At 53.4% G+C, this 14,521-nt stretch overlaps 7 protein-coding genes across 7 annotated transcripts; 4 read left to right on the top strand and 3 right to left on the bottom strand.

Annotated features, from left to right (window-relative positions):
- Window positions 1-676: 676 nt before the first annotated feature.
- CLAFUR5_00328 (Major facilitator superfamily multidrug transporter mdrA) lies at window positions 677-2,426 on the top strand (the record flags this gene model as incomplete). Its single annotated transcript, XM_047899476.1, has 2 exons — window positions 677-1,417; window positions 1,440-2,426. The coding sequence occupies 2 exons, from the start codon at window positions 677-679 to the stop codon at window positions 2,424-2,426; spliced, it is 1,728 nt and encodes a 575-aa protein (XP_047756838.1).
- Window positions 2,427-3,127: 701 nt separating this feature from the next.
- On the top strand, window positions 3,128-5,029 carry CLAFUR5_00327 (uncharacterized protein; the record flags this gene model as incomplete). Its single annotated transcript, XM_047899475.1, has 3 exons — window positions 3,128-3,361; window positions 3,410-4,004; window positions 4,062-5,029. The coding sequence occupies 3 exons, from the start codon at window positions 3,128-3,130 to the stop codon at window positions 5,027-5,029; spliced, it is 1,797 nt and encodes a 598-aa protein (XP_047756839.1).
- A 35-nt stretch (window positions 5,030-5,064) lies between these two features.
- CLAFUR5_00326 (uncharacterized protein) lies at window positions 5,065-7,857 on the bottom strand (the record flags this gene model as incomplete). Its single annotated transcript, XM_047899474.1, has 1 exon — window positions 5,065-7,857. One exon carries the CDS (start codon window positions 7,855-7,857, stop codon window positions 5,065-5,067), a length of 2,793 nt encoding a protein of 930 aa, XP_047756840.1.
- Window positions 7,858-8,492: 635 nt separating this feature from the next.
- Window positions 8,493-9,216, bottom strand: CLAFUR5_00325 (uncharacterized protein; the record flags this gene model as incomplete). The annotated part of the gene is made up of 4 exons (XM_047899473.1): window positions 8,493-8,611; window positions 8,669-8,741; window positions 8,795-8,926; window positions 8,989-9,216. The coding sequence occupies 4 exons, from the start codon at window positions 9,214-9,216 to the stop codon at window positions 8,493-8,495; spliced, it is 552 nt and encodes a 183-aa protein (XP_047756841.1).
- An 857-nt stretch (window positions 9,217-10,073) lies between these two features.
- On the top strand, window positions 10,074-12,827 carry CLAFUR5_00324 (Mitochondrial respiratory chain complexes assembly protein; the record flags this gene model as incomplete). The annotated part of the gene is made up of 1 exon (XM_047899472.1): window positions 10,074-12,827. One exon carries the CDS (start codon window positions 10,074-10,076, stop codon window positions 12,825-12,827), a length of 2,754 nt encoding a protein of 917 aa, XP_047756005.1.
- Window positions 12,828-13,065: 238 nt separating this feature from the next.
- On the bottom strand, window positions 13,066-13,923 carry CLAFUR5_00323 (uncharacterized protein; the record flags this gene model as incomplete). The annotated part of the gene is made up of 1 exon (XM_047899471.1): window positions 13,066-13,923. One exon carries the CDS (start codon window positions 13,921-13,923, stop codon window positions 13,066-13,068), a length of 858 nt encoding a protein of 285 aa, XP_047756842.1.
- Window positions 13,924-14,193: 270 nt separating this feature from the next.
- On the top strand, window positions 14,194-14,442 carry CLAFUR5_00322 (Succinate dehydrogenase assembly factor 1, mitochondrial; the record flags this gene model as incomplete). The annotated part of the gene is made up of 1 exon (XM_047899470.1): window positions 14,194-14,442. The coding sequence occupies one exon, from the start codon at window positions 14,194-14,196 to the stop codon at window positions 14,440-14,442; it is 249 nt and encodes an 82-aa protein (XP_047756843.1).
- Window positions 14,443-14,521: the final 79 nt, after the last annotated feature.

Here is a 14,521-nt window from a genome sequence, read left to right as displayed (position 1 = left end):
AGCACGACCACTGCTGACCTTCAACTTCGCTCATCACCACAACCTTTACAAAGATCTGTGAAATGAATCAACCCTGCCCAGGCAGCTGCGACTCGAAGCTCAACCAGGAGAATACCACAACACGGCCCAGCATTCTTTCCAATATTTTCAGCGTTGCATTCCATAGCCATGCTCGGATCCACGGCCACGGGAGCGTGCCCCGTCATCTGTCATTCTATACCTGTGCTTCGATGGTCAATACGACCAGTTCTTCTCATCAGTGAGTGGAATGCAGACGTTAATCGACACTTGGCTCCAATCACTAACCATGCCTCAAGATGTCACGGGTGTGGGAGTTCTGATTGGGATAGTGTCATCTCGCTGTGCCGTGTTGCCCGTCACTACGCAAGACCCAAGGGCTTGTCTTCGATGGACGGTAACTTGTTGTGATCCAATGTCCCATGACGATTGACATCGTATCGGGTAGAATGTGTTCAGTCGACAGCTGGTACAGGCCGCTTGTGGGTATGCAGAGTTTGCTACGGCCGTCATATCGGTTACCAGAAGACCCCATCTGCGCCAGACATATGTTCGCACCCGGCTCGAAAGCACTGTATACACGCTGAGCAGTCTTGACAGCAAGTCAATTAGTGAAGGGGCCCGCAAGCGACACTTTACTGTCAACAGGATCGACCGCATGGCTGACCATGAGCATGAGCGCGATGAGTCTCCGTCCGGATTCTCAGCTGGTTCAAATCAAGATGACAGGCAGCGATCGCCTTCTGGATCTTCCCTGGCCACCTCGATCAGTTCAGCAAGCTTGCAAAAAAGCGACAAAAGCATAGTCCATGTTCCCTGTTACGTAAAAAGGGAGCTTCACCTCGAGGGTCTTCAAGTCGACGACTATGGCGTCGTGCGCTGGCAGGAGAATAGCCACGCCCACCCTCGACAATGGTCTCTTGGTCGCAAGGCTTACGACTCGGGGCTCATCTGCTTCCTGGAGTTCTTTGTGACCCTAATCAGCAACACTGGCAGCTCGATCGCCCTGGAGCAGACAGATTTCGACATCGGTAGGACGACAGCTCTGGTGTGCTTCACGTCAGTCTACATGATCGGTCAAGCTTTGGGCGGGCTTGTCTTCCCTCCTATTGCTGAGAGCTTCGGAGGCAGGACGGTGTACGTGACCACGACCTTTGGATATGCGATCTTTTGCCTCCTCATCGCAGCATGGCCGATCCTACCGGTGGTGGTCATTTGCCGGTTCGGCTCTGGATTCCTGAGTGCGATGCCTGCCGTAGTGGCCGTCGGTAGCATAGAGAATATGTGGGACGTCCGGGCGAGGATCTGGCTGATCCATCTGTGGATTGCAACTGCTGTCCTCGGACTGGCTCTTGGCCCCCCCAGTGGCGACTTTTGTGAGCACTTCGTCGTATGGATGGTGAGTCGGTCCACGTAACCAGATTCTATCACCAATTGTACTGACTGTCAGCAGGCAATGGATCTTCTACATTGCCAGTGCGATCGCCGCGGTATCGACTCTTCTCTGCATGAAGATGAAAGAAAGTCGGCCTTCGCAGTTGCTGAAGCAGAGGGTCAAGATCGTGGCACGAAACATGGGCTTCGACGGCTTGTCCTGTGACGATACTGATTCGATTCCTGATTTTAGAACATTTGTGAAGGCATCGTTATCACTCCCAATGCGACTCTTCTTCACCGAGCCAATCGTCATGCTTACCTCGATCATGGCTGCAACGGTTTACGGAGTAACATACCTGTTCTCCGAGGCGTTCCCAGTTATCTATACTGAGGGGTGGGGATTCTCCCATCGAGAAGCTTCGCTGGTCTTCATCGCGATCGCAGCGGGTCTTGCTTTCACGTTCCTTCCAAGACTGTTCGATATCCGCGTCACAAACGGGCGAAGGAGGGCTGACCAGGTCATCGAGCCAGAGGACAAGCTGTTCGGGTTTTATGTTGCAGCTCCCGTGCTGGCCATTGGATTGTGGTGGTTCGCGGCCACCGTCCCACCACTGGTTCGCGGTATCACACCATGGGCATCGATCATCTCCGTAGGCCTGTTCGGATTTGCAGTGGTAGAATTCGACGCAGTCTTGAGCGGGTATCTCACTGATACCTACGCCTCCTATGCAGGGTCAGCTAATGCTCCGATGGCATTCTTGAGAGCAATGTTCTCGGCCGTCTTTCCACTCTTCGGCACACAAATGTTCGAACGACTTGGCGCGAACTATGCGCTGTTCATTCTGGCAGTTATCGCCACAGCTTATTGTGCCGTTGCAGGACTGTTCGGAGCATACGGCAAGCGCATTCGACAACGCAGCCCTTTCGCCGAGCGCACCTGGGCGGTGACCGTGGCCAGTCAGCAGGCGGGACGTATAGCGACCTCTTTACAGGAGCCAGAGAAGTGCCTGGATATGGGTCGAAGCTTCTAAAGACTGTCGCAGCGATGGCGACGAGTGGATCTCTGTTGTGAATCTTGGCTGTACAGCCGATGGAAGGTGGCATATCCTGTAGATGTTTCGGCAATTTCGTATTTCTTCCGATGGTGTGTAAATAGATCTTGGCCGAGTTGAATCGTTGGCTCGCAAGGCAATGTCGAGAGTGTGTCAAAGAGATGGAGCTGATGAAGTACGCGACTGCCTAAACACGAAACTGACGCCAAAGATCCCTGCGCGCCAGCATTGCACTACTTTGTACAGTACGCGTCTGTCTTCATGTTGGGTTTCAACCTACACACAACACTGCACAACACTGCACAAGCACAACACTGCACAACACTGCACAAGCACTGCACAAGCAGGCAGCCAACAGCGCAGTGGCGTATGCGCCTGAGGCCGTCCAGGCAGCGGGCCAATCCCGTTCTGTGACCACAAACACCACTGCCCATAAGTACAACCCATTTCCTATCCTTCTCTGCATCTCGCCGCTTCTCTCAATTCGAACCCTGGCTACAACAAGCCTGCAGCCACCATGTCGCAGTCCCCACCATACAAGAAGCAAGCTCTCGAAAATCAGCCAGAACACCTCCTCCCTGGCTTTGGGCTGCCATTGCTTGCCGAGTCGCATCTTCCGATTGCTCAGAAATGGTACCCATCTCCTCTGACGGTTGCGCGAACGAGCCATGTTGAGCCTCATGTCGGCATTGAAAGACAAAGCCGATTGGCAACGAAAGGTATTTGATGAGAGCATAGTTGGGAAATGGCGCCTGGAGGCTCTGCAATTCAGCGCTGCCCGTAAACCAGAATCCGCTGACGAGGTCGTGACCAATGCCTGGAAGAAGACTGAAGACAGCGGGGAAAACGGAGAGAGTCTCGACCTCGATGGAGAACAGCGGCAGACGATTATAAGCCAAGCAGTCTTCGACTATGTCGGTCAACGTCGTCGTGTTCAGCTCAATCGAACTGACGTATTATAGTGCATCGCTGAGCTCCGCGACAACGCCAAACAGGACCGGCAGCGTGGCTTCACGCAGGCTATCGACGCCAACGCTTGCGTATTCATGTCTGACAGCGCTATCCCGAGTGCAACGAAGACAGCTTTACAACAAGCAGCGGCGCGACTGGAAGACGTGAAAGCGCATCAGAAAGACTGGCACCCGGGATCAGATGGCAAAGTACTCGACCTCGTGCATCCTTCGCTCTTCCCACTGCTGTATGGACGTTCACGCATGATGCCAACAGGAGCAGTGCCAACGGAGAAGTGTGCATGGTATACAGGCCGAGGGTCGATCGTCCCTGAGGCAGACATCCAGGACACCGATTACAGCGATCATTTCCAATGGCTACCCTGCGACGTTGCTACCAGTGACAACGGTCGTGCAAAGATTTCGAGCTACATTAACAACCTGTATCCCCATGGAAATATGGATCTGTATGCTGCCATCGAGGATGTGATCACAGCTTCTGTGCCACTATGGACCGAGACACTGCTGTCCACGCAGTTCTTGGCAACACATCGTATCAAGGATGACTTTGGTGATGGACGCATCGAGAAGCCTAGGCCGAGTCGTCGTGAGCGAGCAAACCAGGATCATGATGGAGCCTCCGGAGAAAATTAGGAGGACGAAGGCAGCGACGAGGATGATGCACACTACGACGATTGGCACAATGCCTATGATGCCGCGATCCCAGAGCCCAAGACGTACGCGCTGCGTCAGAGGGTCCAACCTAAAGTCTTCGTGCCTGACGATCCAAACTACAAGGACCCTGGTCAGAAAACAGCTGCCACCAAGGGCTGGCGGCTGAGCGATATCGATCAACCCCTCAAGAACCCCAGCATTGAGCCGTCGCAAGAACAAATCGCAGAAGGTGATGCGGCCATGGAAGAGGAAAGGAAGCGGCTTCAGAATGTATTCCAGAAGCAAGGAATGCAGGTCATCGTCAAACTGGCCAACATTCACCTCACGCCGGACAGGCCCACGTATGATGGTGGCAGCTGGCACATCGAAGGGCAGCTGAACGAACACATCGCTGCTAGCGCGTTGTACTACTACGACACAGAGAACATCACTGACAGCTACCTCGCATTCCGCGAGGGTGTCGACAAAGACGAGCTCAACGACTACGAACAAAGCGAATGCTACGCCCTCATGGAGATCTACGGCATCAGGAACTACTGGGGCAATGCAATCCAAGTACTTGGCATGACCAACACGAGAGAAGACCGACTCCTCGTTTTCCCAAACGTGCTCCAGCATCGCGTCAGTCCCTTTGAGCTCAAGGACAAGGCCAAGCCCGGACATCGAAAATTGCTGGCCCTTTTTCTCGTTGATCCCTTCATTCGCATTCCCTCAACAAGCAACGTTCCGCCGCAGCAGCGGGAGTGGTGGGCAAGAGCCATGGAGGAGAAAGGAACTCTCTCGCAGAAGCTGCCAATGGAGCTCGTGGACCAGATCATTGAGGATGTGGAGGATTTTCCGATTACTCTGGAGGAAGCGAAGGAGTTGCGCGGGCAGCTAATTGAAGAGAGGAAGGTTTACGTGAATGACTCGATGCAGCCTTATCAGAATGATGGGTATTGCTTCTGTGAGCATTGACGAGACAGTTAGACAAAGCTCGTATGTTACTTACTCTATCCCGTCCAATCACTTGGTCCAGGCTTCGTTGCAAGTTCCTGCAATATCGCCTTCACCTCCCGCAACAGATCTAGAGGGACCTGATGCTCTCCTTCAGCACTCTTATAAGCTTTCACCCTCCGAATCAACGTCGAAAAGACGCTATACGGTCCTAGCAGGTTGTTGGCTTTTGTTTTGACCATGTTTGCAGGTCCACGTCCCATCTTCCAGGACCTCTCTTTCATGTAATCCCCAATGATACGCAGACGACCCAAGAAGATGTAGAGAAGGCCTGTGACGTAACAAGGACCTCTGCTAGCTTTTGAGAATGCTGCTGGATTATCTGGTCTCTCTGTTAGATCTTCTATGATTCCGAAGAGCCATTTGTTGATCATTTCATCACGCTGGCTTTCGTTGAGGTTGTAGAGAGGTTTATGCGCGGCACTGGGAATAGGGTCAACATATTTGGCACCATTCCCGCACAGAGGTACAGTTCCCAGTCTTCGTCCTTCCAGACCATCTCCTGGATCTCTACCATCCATGATGTTCGGACGGTCACCTGACTGGTACCGAAGGCCATCGTACATTCTGACACCCTGCATGGTATTGTCGTTGTCTTGTTCGGCTCGACGAATGGCCTCGAGATCAAACATCCTTTTGCGGGTATCAGCTTTGCGAATTGCTTCCGCTTGCTCGCCAGTCTCTTCACGTGCGCGGGCCTTTTTGGGGTCCTCTGTGAATTTGAAGACGCAGTCGCCACATCGTCGTTGCTGTATGAAGCATCTCATCTTTTCTGTTGTGTCAAGAACTCCTTTCTTACAGTGGCGGCATATCGCATCTGCTAGTGCAGCGATGATGCTCGGGGTCAGGACGCTTTCATTCACTTGCTTTATTGCTGGATTCTCCGCTGTCGGGACTAGGAGCTGGGCGGACTGTTTGAGAGGAGTTTCTTCTGGAATTGACGGCATTGGTGAGAACGTCTCTCCCTGCAGTATGGTAGTGCTCGGCATCTTGAGAGCTGGAACGAGAGGCGGAGACTTTCGTGGTTTGACAGAAGCGTTGACAAACACGCCCGAGGCAGGCTTTGTTGGGACCTTGGGAAGTGCACTAGTCATATCGACTTCTGGTCCTGGTATAGTCGGCTGACTATTTGTCGTTTCTTTGGACTCTTCACCGAGCTTCCGAGTCTTGTCCTCGATTTGAAGCCCTCTATCGCGAGCGATAGAACATGACACTACACCCTCCGATCTTGCCGGTAATGCTAGACCAGGCTTTGGCATGAGGAGTGGTAGCTGCAATTGATTAGCCATCCCACCCCTTTCGGTGTCGGCATTCGTTAATGGCGTGTTCAATGAAGGTAGCAGCCTCGAGGCAGCTTGTGGCAATACCACACTTGCAGTCAAAGTATGTACTCTCCCTTCTCCATCGGCCGGAGCATAGACCATCGTCTTATCCTCTGCATCCTCTGCGTTCTCTGCTAAGGCTGCACGTAAAGCCTGCTCAAGCTCATCTTCAGAATCAGAACCCGCCTCCTCCATCTCTTCATCAGCAACAGATTCTGAGGCGCTGCCTTCTGCGCTCTGAGGTCTCAGCATGGAGACATCCTCGATTACGCTCTTGACCTCCGGAACGACGTCTGTCATAGGCGTATCGCGAACAGTGCTGAAATCATGACTAGCATGGACGGTCTTAAGGGCATTTTCGGTGTGTTGTCCTTGGGTAAGATCCCTCATATTTACGTCGTCATCATCTGATGAGAGCCCTTGGAGACCTGCGACTCCAGAAGTGCCCCTTTCGACTGTGGCGTTCGAATGAACGAGAGAGGTCCCATCATTTTCGGCAGTCTGACTAGACGCGGGTTCCTCGCCAAACAGTGAATCCATATCATCACCCTCATTCTCATCTGACTTGTTGATAGGGCTATAGCTCTGTTCAGAGGCTGGGTTAGGATCGACTTGCTGGAGCGCATCAGTCGGAGCGGCTCTGTCAGTCCCGCCGCGTTCAGAGTCCGCCTCTTCTGACACAGAAAAGTGCACATCGAGAGAGCACGTGGTCGTCCTTGAAGCATTGTCGAAAGGTCTGTCATTGGCGAGTGTTGAAACGTCTCCCGATGGCATGGCATCCTCAGTACCCTGCTCGTGCTCTGGCTCGAAGGCTGTTGATGCGTAGCCACTATCGCTAGGCAGTGACACGCCAGCTGCGACCACGTCAAACTCGAGAGCATGATCGACTGTCGCCGTGCAGGGATCGAATATTGCTTGACGCATAGATGGAACCTCCTGCTCCTCACGCTCTTCCTCCGGATCGCTACTGACGACTTGGTCCAGTTCCGGCTGGGACAACATCTCGTTTAGTGATGAAGACTCATCACTCATAACGTCTTGTGAGGTGTCAATATGCGCCTCACGGCCATACGATTGGTCGTCGAGGGTCGCCTGGGAGACCCGGTCGATTATGAGATCTTTCGGTCTGACAGGCCTGGATGTATTATGCGCATAGTCATGAATCGTTCCCAGCCTTGTCTGGTGTGGTGTTGTCGGGAACAGCAACGGCTGAGGCAGAGGTTCCGATTGTGGTGACATGTTGTACGTGTCCTGGTCAAGGTCGTGACAAGGCTCCTGACGGGGCGCAGGTGCTGGCGCGGCTTTAGGTGGCTCAGGGGCTGCTGGCGGTGCGCTGAATGGCGCAGGTGATGGACTACTTTGCGGAGTCGACCGCACGTTCTCGGTGTGCTTGTACGATTGCTGCCAGGCTCTTGGACGTGGCTGTAGCGTTGTAGCGGTGGTCTGTTTCGAATCGGAGAGGTGCATTGCGAAGCGCCACAGCCAACGGCAACCGTCGACCTGATATGCAGCGAAGCAAGCTCCAAGCGGACAAAGTATCCATAGTTTCAAGCTCCCCCAAAGTACGATCGGTGCGAGCATGGCCCTAATTGCGAGCATTGTTGCCTCGAACGCTGTGATGCAAAGCCAGGGCATCGAGGCAGCGAGATAGGTTGCGCTGAGCCAGAACACCGGACGATACGCTCTATCAACGCGCAGACCCGGGTCAAGGAAACCGAAAGCGCAAGCCATCGAGGCTTCCAATATTAATAGTCGTGCAATATCCATGGTAGCGAATGCAAATGCGAAGGGACAGTGAGAGGTCGTGAGTAAGCAGGCCGGCTGCTGAATCTCGAGAGCCAAATGAACGTCGTTGCTACCGAGAGTGTCGCGTGGTAGATAAAAGCTGAAGCCCTGTCGGGAGTCATGATTAGTGCTCGAAAGGGATGATTTGAAGGTCTGGTCAAAGGGTTGGAATTGTCATGTATGTCTCACAATGGGACAAACAATGGACTCTTAGTCGCAATCTCGTGTAAGTGAGCACAACAAAGGAAGGCACATCTCGCCCTCATGTCTCGAGCAACTCCCCTTTCGATCCATGTTCATCGAAACCTGAAACATGTTCAAGGTCCCACATTCATGCCATCTTCACCAGCATCGATGTCGTTGGCCTCCATGAACGCCTCGCAATCGGCCATTGGGCAGCCATCGTAACAGTAGAATGTCACGAATGGCCACTCCTCTGTACAGATGGTCAGTTCGTTTAAGCAGGTGATGTACCATCTCGAGTGGAGCTTACCGGTGATTTCGAACTTCGGATTGTACCACGACCCCTTGATGCAGAGGTTCGGCTGGTACTTGCACTCGTCCCACTGTCATCGTGTCAGTGCTAGGAGATCGAGTGACAACCGAGGCAACAGCGTACCTCGCATTCGTCGAGCGTCTCGAAGCCCACGCAACAGATGGTGCCGATAGGGTAGAACCACGACGCTGGGAGGCCGGCACGACCCGTTTGCATAGGAGCTGTGCAGTCGTCGCGTACACCGCCATCGTGCCACTGTTGCACAAATGTTAGTCGGATGGCATAGAGTAAGCCGCATGGGGCAGAATGTTGCTTACGAAGTCACAGTCATAGCCATCTCGCGGGTCCCCAGCTGCCAGGCAGTTGCCCACGTCCTTCTTCTGGTGAGGTCCGTGGTAGGTAGTGCGGTTGAACGGCTCTGGGCTGTATCCGCACTTGTCGCCAGTGTAGAAATCGATCGACCAGGCATTGCCCTTTGGCAGAAGGGAGGTAGCTGCCAGGAGCAAGCAGGTGATCAGAAACAACATCTCGTGCTGCAGCTGCATAGGGACAGCGAGTCGTAGGATGGGTGAGAGAAGTAAGGTGTTTGAATGCAAAGAGGGTGTCGAGAATGTGTGCTGATGAACAGTGGTGTGTGACGGTGGGTGTCAGCGTAATCTCGAGGGTGTTGAGTTGAAGAAGGAGCAGATGCCTCTGTTCAAGTCGTGACTGCATTTTGTGTGCCGCTTTCCACGTTGCCCATCGGCTGGAGCGTTGCCAAGAACACAGGCATCGACGCCGGTTTGAGAAGGAACGGCGGGTACCTGCTTCTTTCGGCTGAGACAGTCCGAGTGAAGGAAAGGGCTATGGCATGATCGGTACCTATGGCATCAATCTGGCGCTGAGAGGCGTCCATATACCACGCACAAATCGACCGAGTCGTGGTCAATGGTCTAGTGATCACTGCGAAAGCCGCTGCTTTATGTCCACGAAGTATCGTATGTGGTGGTTCAAGGAGCGAGTCTTCATGTTGTTCTGAGTGGAAGTGAAGGTGTGACCACATCGAGCACTGCTAGTCTACACCAAGCTCGATACATCGCCGGCTCAAGACCATAGCCGCATTTTCACATGCTTGACATATCAAATTGAGACATCAGGTGCTACGTCGCATGTGAGATGATGTGAAGGTGAAGTCGGCAGGATGGCGTTGCTGGAGCGGAAACGGGAGAAGCCGAGCGAGTGCCCGAGATCTCTCGTCTCGTCATGCATCTCTGATGGCCACTGGCTGACACAATTCCTTACTCTACGCCTCCCAAACACCACGACACCCTCCTCTCTCCCTTCTGGGCGCCGATGATAGCTCTGACACGATAAGGTCAGCCCGCGATTGACCTGCATCTGCTCCCTCCTCCACGACAACACCATGGCGTCGCTCCTCCGTCAACCGCAGTCTCTCGCGAGATCATCGCGCCAGCTCATCGAGGCAGCATCCCTCTCACGCACACTCTCACGACGGCCCGCATCGATACCTCGTCCACTGTACGCATATGCCCGCAGTAGGCAGTATGCCACCCAGCCGGAAGAGCCCAAAGATGGCAAGCAGGCAGACAAGACGCCGAGTTTGCCGCCCAAAGGCATGGAGAGCCTCTATTCACAAAGCTCACCGTTATCATCGAGTCCACAGCCGCCTAAAAAGCCCGGATCAGATGAGCCAGAAGGTCCGCTACCCGGCCGGGTGCAGATCAATGCGCAGGAGGAGCAGGCCTTAGACGATGTGTTTGGTCTCGTAAAGAAGGGAATGCCAGCTTCTATGGCCGCGGATGTTGACAAGGCGCTACAACGATTAAAGAAGGAAGGTCTGCCTTCAGAGCTCCGAGACACTATCAAAGAGGTACAAGAAGAAGGCATGTCGCCAGCAAGAGCGGCGAAACTGTGGCGCCTTACAACGCAAGTCGCTAGAGAGACCGCTGAGAAGGAGGTCAACTCAAAGTCCAGTCAAGAAGAGCCCCAGCAGAAGAGTGGCGAGGACCCGGGTCCGTCTGGTTCACCAAACTCGAAGAAGGGTGGCAATAAGAAGGGCCAAAAAGACAAGAAAAGCGACTCGCCATTTCAAAACGTCACAGAGATCAAGTTTGACCTATCAAATTTCCTCATATCTGCCTTCGTGGCGTACATGCTATACAGGCTGGTGATACCTACCGAGAACAGCAGGGAAATTACTTGGCAGGAGTTTAGGAACACATTCTTCGACAAAGGTCTTGTGGAGAAGCTGATCGTGGTCAACGGAAACCGGGTGCGGGTACACTTGCACAGAGAAAGCGTTGCATCAATGTACCCGGAGTCGCCTGCCGCACAAACCGGCTTCTACTACTACTTCAGCATCGGATCAGTCGAAGCATTTGAGCGCCGGGTAGAGGAGGCGCAGAACGAGCTGCAGATCCCGAGCTCCGAAAGAATATCAGTCTCTTACCACGAAGAGGGAAGCTGGTTCAACACTGTGATAGCCTTCGGTCCCACACTGCTCTTCATCGGAGCCATTTTCTACCTTTCACGACGAGCCGCATCTGGTGCTGGTGGTGGTCAAGGTGGCATCTTTGGCATGGGCAAGAGCCGAGCGAAGAAGTTCAACCACGAGACCGACATCAAGGTCAAATTTGCTGATGTCGCGGGTATGGACGAAGCCAAGCTCGAGATCATGGAGTTTGTGAGCTTCTTGAAAGAGCCAGGCGTATACCAGAAGCTTGGTGCCAAGATTCCACGAGGAGCAATCTTGTCAGGGCCACCGGGCACTGGTAAGACACTACTTGCGAAAGCCACCGCAGGAGAGAGTGGTGTTCCATTTTTCTCCGTCTCAGGATCCGAGTTCGTGGAGATATTTGTCGGTGTTGGTCCTAGTCGCGTCAGGGATCTGTTCGCCAATGCTCGCAAGAACACGCCTTGCATCATCTTCATCGATGAAATCGACGCCATCGGAAAGGCTCGATCAAAGTCGAATTTTGGTGGCGGCAACGATGAGCGAGAAAGCACATTGAACCAGATCCTTACCGAAATGGATGGTTTCAATACTGCCGAACAGGTCGTAGTCCTCGCTGGTACAAACAGAGCAGATATCCTCGACAAAGCATTGATGCGTCCTGGACGTTTCGATAGGAATATTGCCATTGATCGCCCTACAATGGATGGCAGGAAGCAGATCTTTGGCGTTCATCTCAAGAACATTGTCACGAACGAGGATATCGAACATCTGAAAGGACGTCTCGCAGCTCTTACTCCCGGCTTCGCTGGTGCCGATATTGCAAACTGTGTCAACGAGGCGGCCTTGGTTGCCGCAAGAGCAAAGGCTGAATCCGTGGCCATGACGCATTTCGAACAAGCCATTGAACGTGTCATTGGTGGATTGGAGAAGAAGAGCTTGGTCCTCACACCGGAAGAGAAGAAGACTGTCGCATACCACGAGGCTGGCCACGCTATCTGTGGTTGGTACTTCCAGTATGCAGATCCACTTCTCAAAGTCAGCATCATTCCCCGCGGCTCTGGAGCCCTGGGGTATGCGCAGTACCTTCCAGGTGGTGGCAGCGATGAAGTCCTCATGAATGTCAAGCAGCTTATGGATCGAATGGCCATGACATTGGGCGGTCGCGTCTCTGAGGAGCTTCACTTCGATACTGTGACCAGCGGTGCCAGCAGCGACTTCCAGAAAGTAACGCGCATGGCGAACGCCATGGTCACCAAGTGGGGCATGTCGGAGCTTGGCTACATGTACTATCCAGATCCCGGGGAGACTCAGGAGACTCAGCTCCAGAAGCCATTCTCGGAGTCTACAGCGCAAGCCATCGACGCGGAGGTCAAGCGAATCGTGAATGAAGCATACAAGCAATGCCGTCAATTGCTTGAAGAGAAGAAGAAGGAAGTTGGCATCGTTGCAGAGGAACTTCTCAGCAAGGAGGTCCTGAGCCGAGACGACATGGTTCGGTTACTTGGACCACGCCCATTTGCTGATCCAGGCGAGTTCAGCAAGTTCTTCGGAGGAGGAGACCCCCTTCCTGACCAACCACCCGCCCCGACTGGCTCTATCGATCCACCGCCAAACGATGGGCCACCACTTCCAGGTGCAGGTCCGGCACAGCCTGCACCGACACTATACCAGCAACTTGAGCAGATCTCGAAGAAGTGGTAAAGCGACGAAGGAGCGTCATTTGTACAGCATTCGCGTGGTGTTTGAAGTGTACATAAGTTCAGCGGCGTTCTTGACCGCAGTGGAAGTTGGTCAACTTGGGCAGACGTCAAGAGCATGCACCGGCGTATATGGCGCAATGAGAGGCTGAATGTGGTCATGGATGTAGAGCTAGCATTCTTACATACTCCGCTACAATTTACGTTATGTTCAAAATGGTCGCCGTTGTCCCATCAATTGCTCATATCCTAGCCTTGAGCGGAGCAAGCTTGAACGTCGACCAGAACTCCCTACTATCATAACACCTACCCAGCATTTCCATACTCCTGGGTAGGGCCAGTACATTATCCTCCGACATAAGCTCATACACCCACCTCGCCTGCTGACTCGGCTCCCTCGACGGATCCTCATCCTCATCAGCACCCTCCGCCCAACCCGCGAACAACGACCACCAATCATACACGAACCCATCCGTCAACATAAACCGTTGCCCCCGCGAAGAATGCCAATCGCCCATAATAGCCACAACCGCCCTCGCAACATCCACACCATGAATCAGATGTACACTCTTCTTATTCCTCACATCCTCCTTCGTCTTCGCAACTCTATCAACCCAATTCCTCGCATCTCGCTCCCCGCCCCATAGCCCTGCCAAATTCAACACGCAACCTCCTAGGCCCTTCAACTCGTCTTCGGCAATGGCGCGTTTATTCGAAGTGTCGTAGGGCGATTTGCGATTCACCCAGATGGACGACTGGGGAATTTGCCAAATCCCAGTAGAGCCGAGCTGGATGAAGCGAATGTGGCTCTTGTTCTGGGCTTTCTCGTAGCCGTGGGCGAGGGTTTTGGATTGGCCGGTGCCGGTGAGTGGGAAGGTTATGAGGACGTGCCTGGCGAGAGGGAGTTTGGCGAATTGGCTTTTTTCGGTGGAGGTGGTTTCTTCGTCCGGGTTGAAGGTCCATTTTATGGTGTCGACGCCGTTGACTTTTCGGCCGTCGCGGGTTGTGGCTGCGAAGGTGAGGTTGCGGGATTTGAGGAGAGGGATTAGGAAGGTTGAGGTCCAGCCGGCGCCGAGGATTAGGATGTCGAGTTCTTGCATGGTGGGTGGGTGGGTTGGAGAAGGAGAGTTGAGATGAGGTTGGGTACTTAGCTTCAGAAGTGATTGATGTGCCTATATGACCGTGAGGTGGTGATCGTGACGAGGCGGAGGAGGCATGAGCGTCGAAGTGTACATGTAATGGCCGAAGTCAATGACAGGGCAAGCTCCGAACTTCCGAGCTCTCCAACGCAATTCTTCTCCCCAAGCAATCCTCTACCTGACCTCTCCCGCACATGCACATGCACCTTCACATCACGATACACTCCCATCATGGCGCGAGCTGCACGCCTGTCAGGCCTACAGCGAGACGTCCTCTCCTTGTATCGAAAATGCCTCCGAGCAGCACGAACGAAGCCGGCTGAGAACCGCCCCAACTTCTACGCCTTCGCGAGACACGAATTTGAGCGGAACATCGGCATGGATAAGAAGGACTTTAGCACGATCGAGTTTCTCTTACGCAAAGGAATGCGGCAGCTGGAGATATATGAGGCTCCTAATATCACGAATATTGCTGGCTAGAAGATGCTTCAGGCAGACTCTGTAAGACTGAGAGTCAAGATCCGTTTAAAGATTGGGCATTGGAAGAGATGCACCTCGA

The sequence above is a fragment of the Fulvia fulva genome, chromosome 1, assembly GCF_020509005.1.
Source record: "Fulvia fulva chromosome 1, complete sequence".
Taxonomy (NCBI): Eukaryota; Fungi; Ascomycota; class Dothideomycetes; order Mycosphaerellales; family Mycosphaerellaceae; genus Fulvia; species Fulvia fulva.
The sequence above is the reverse complement of the archived record's forward strand: the minus strand, read 5'-3'. Positions and strand labels throughout refer to the sequence as shown.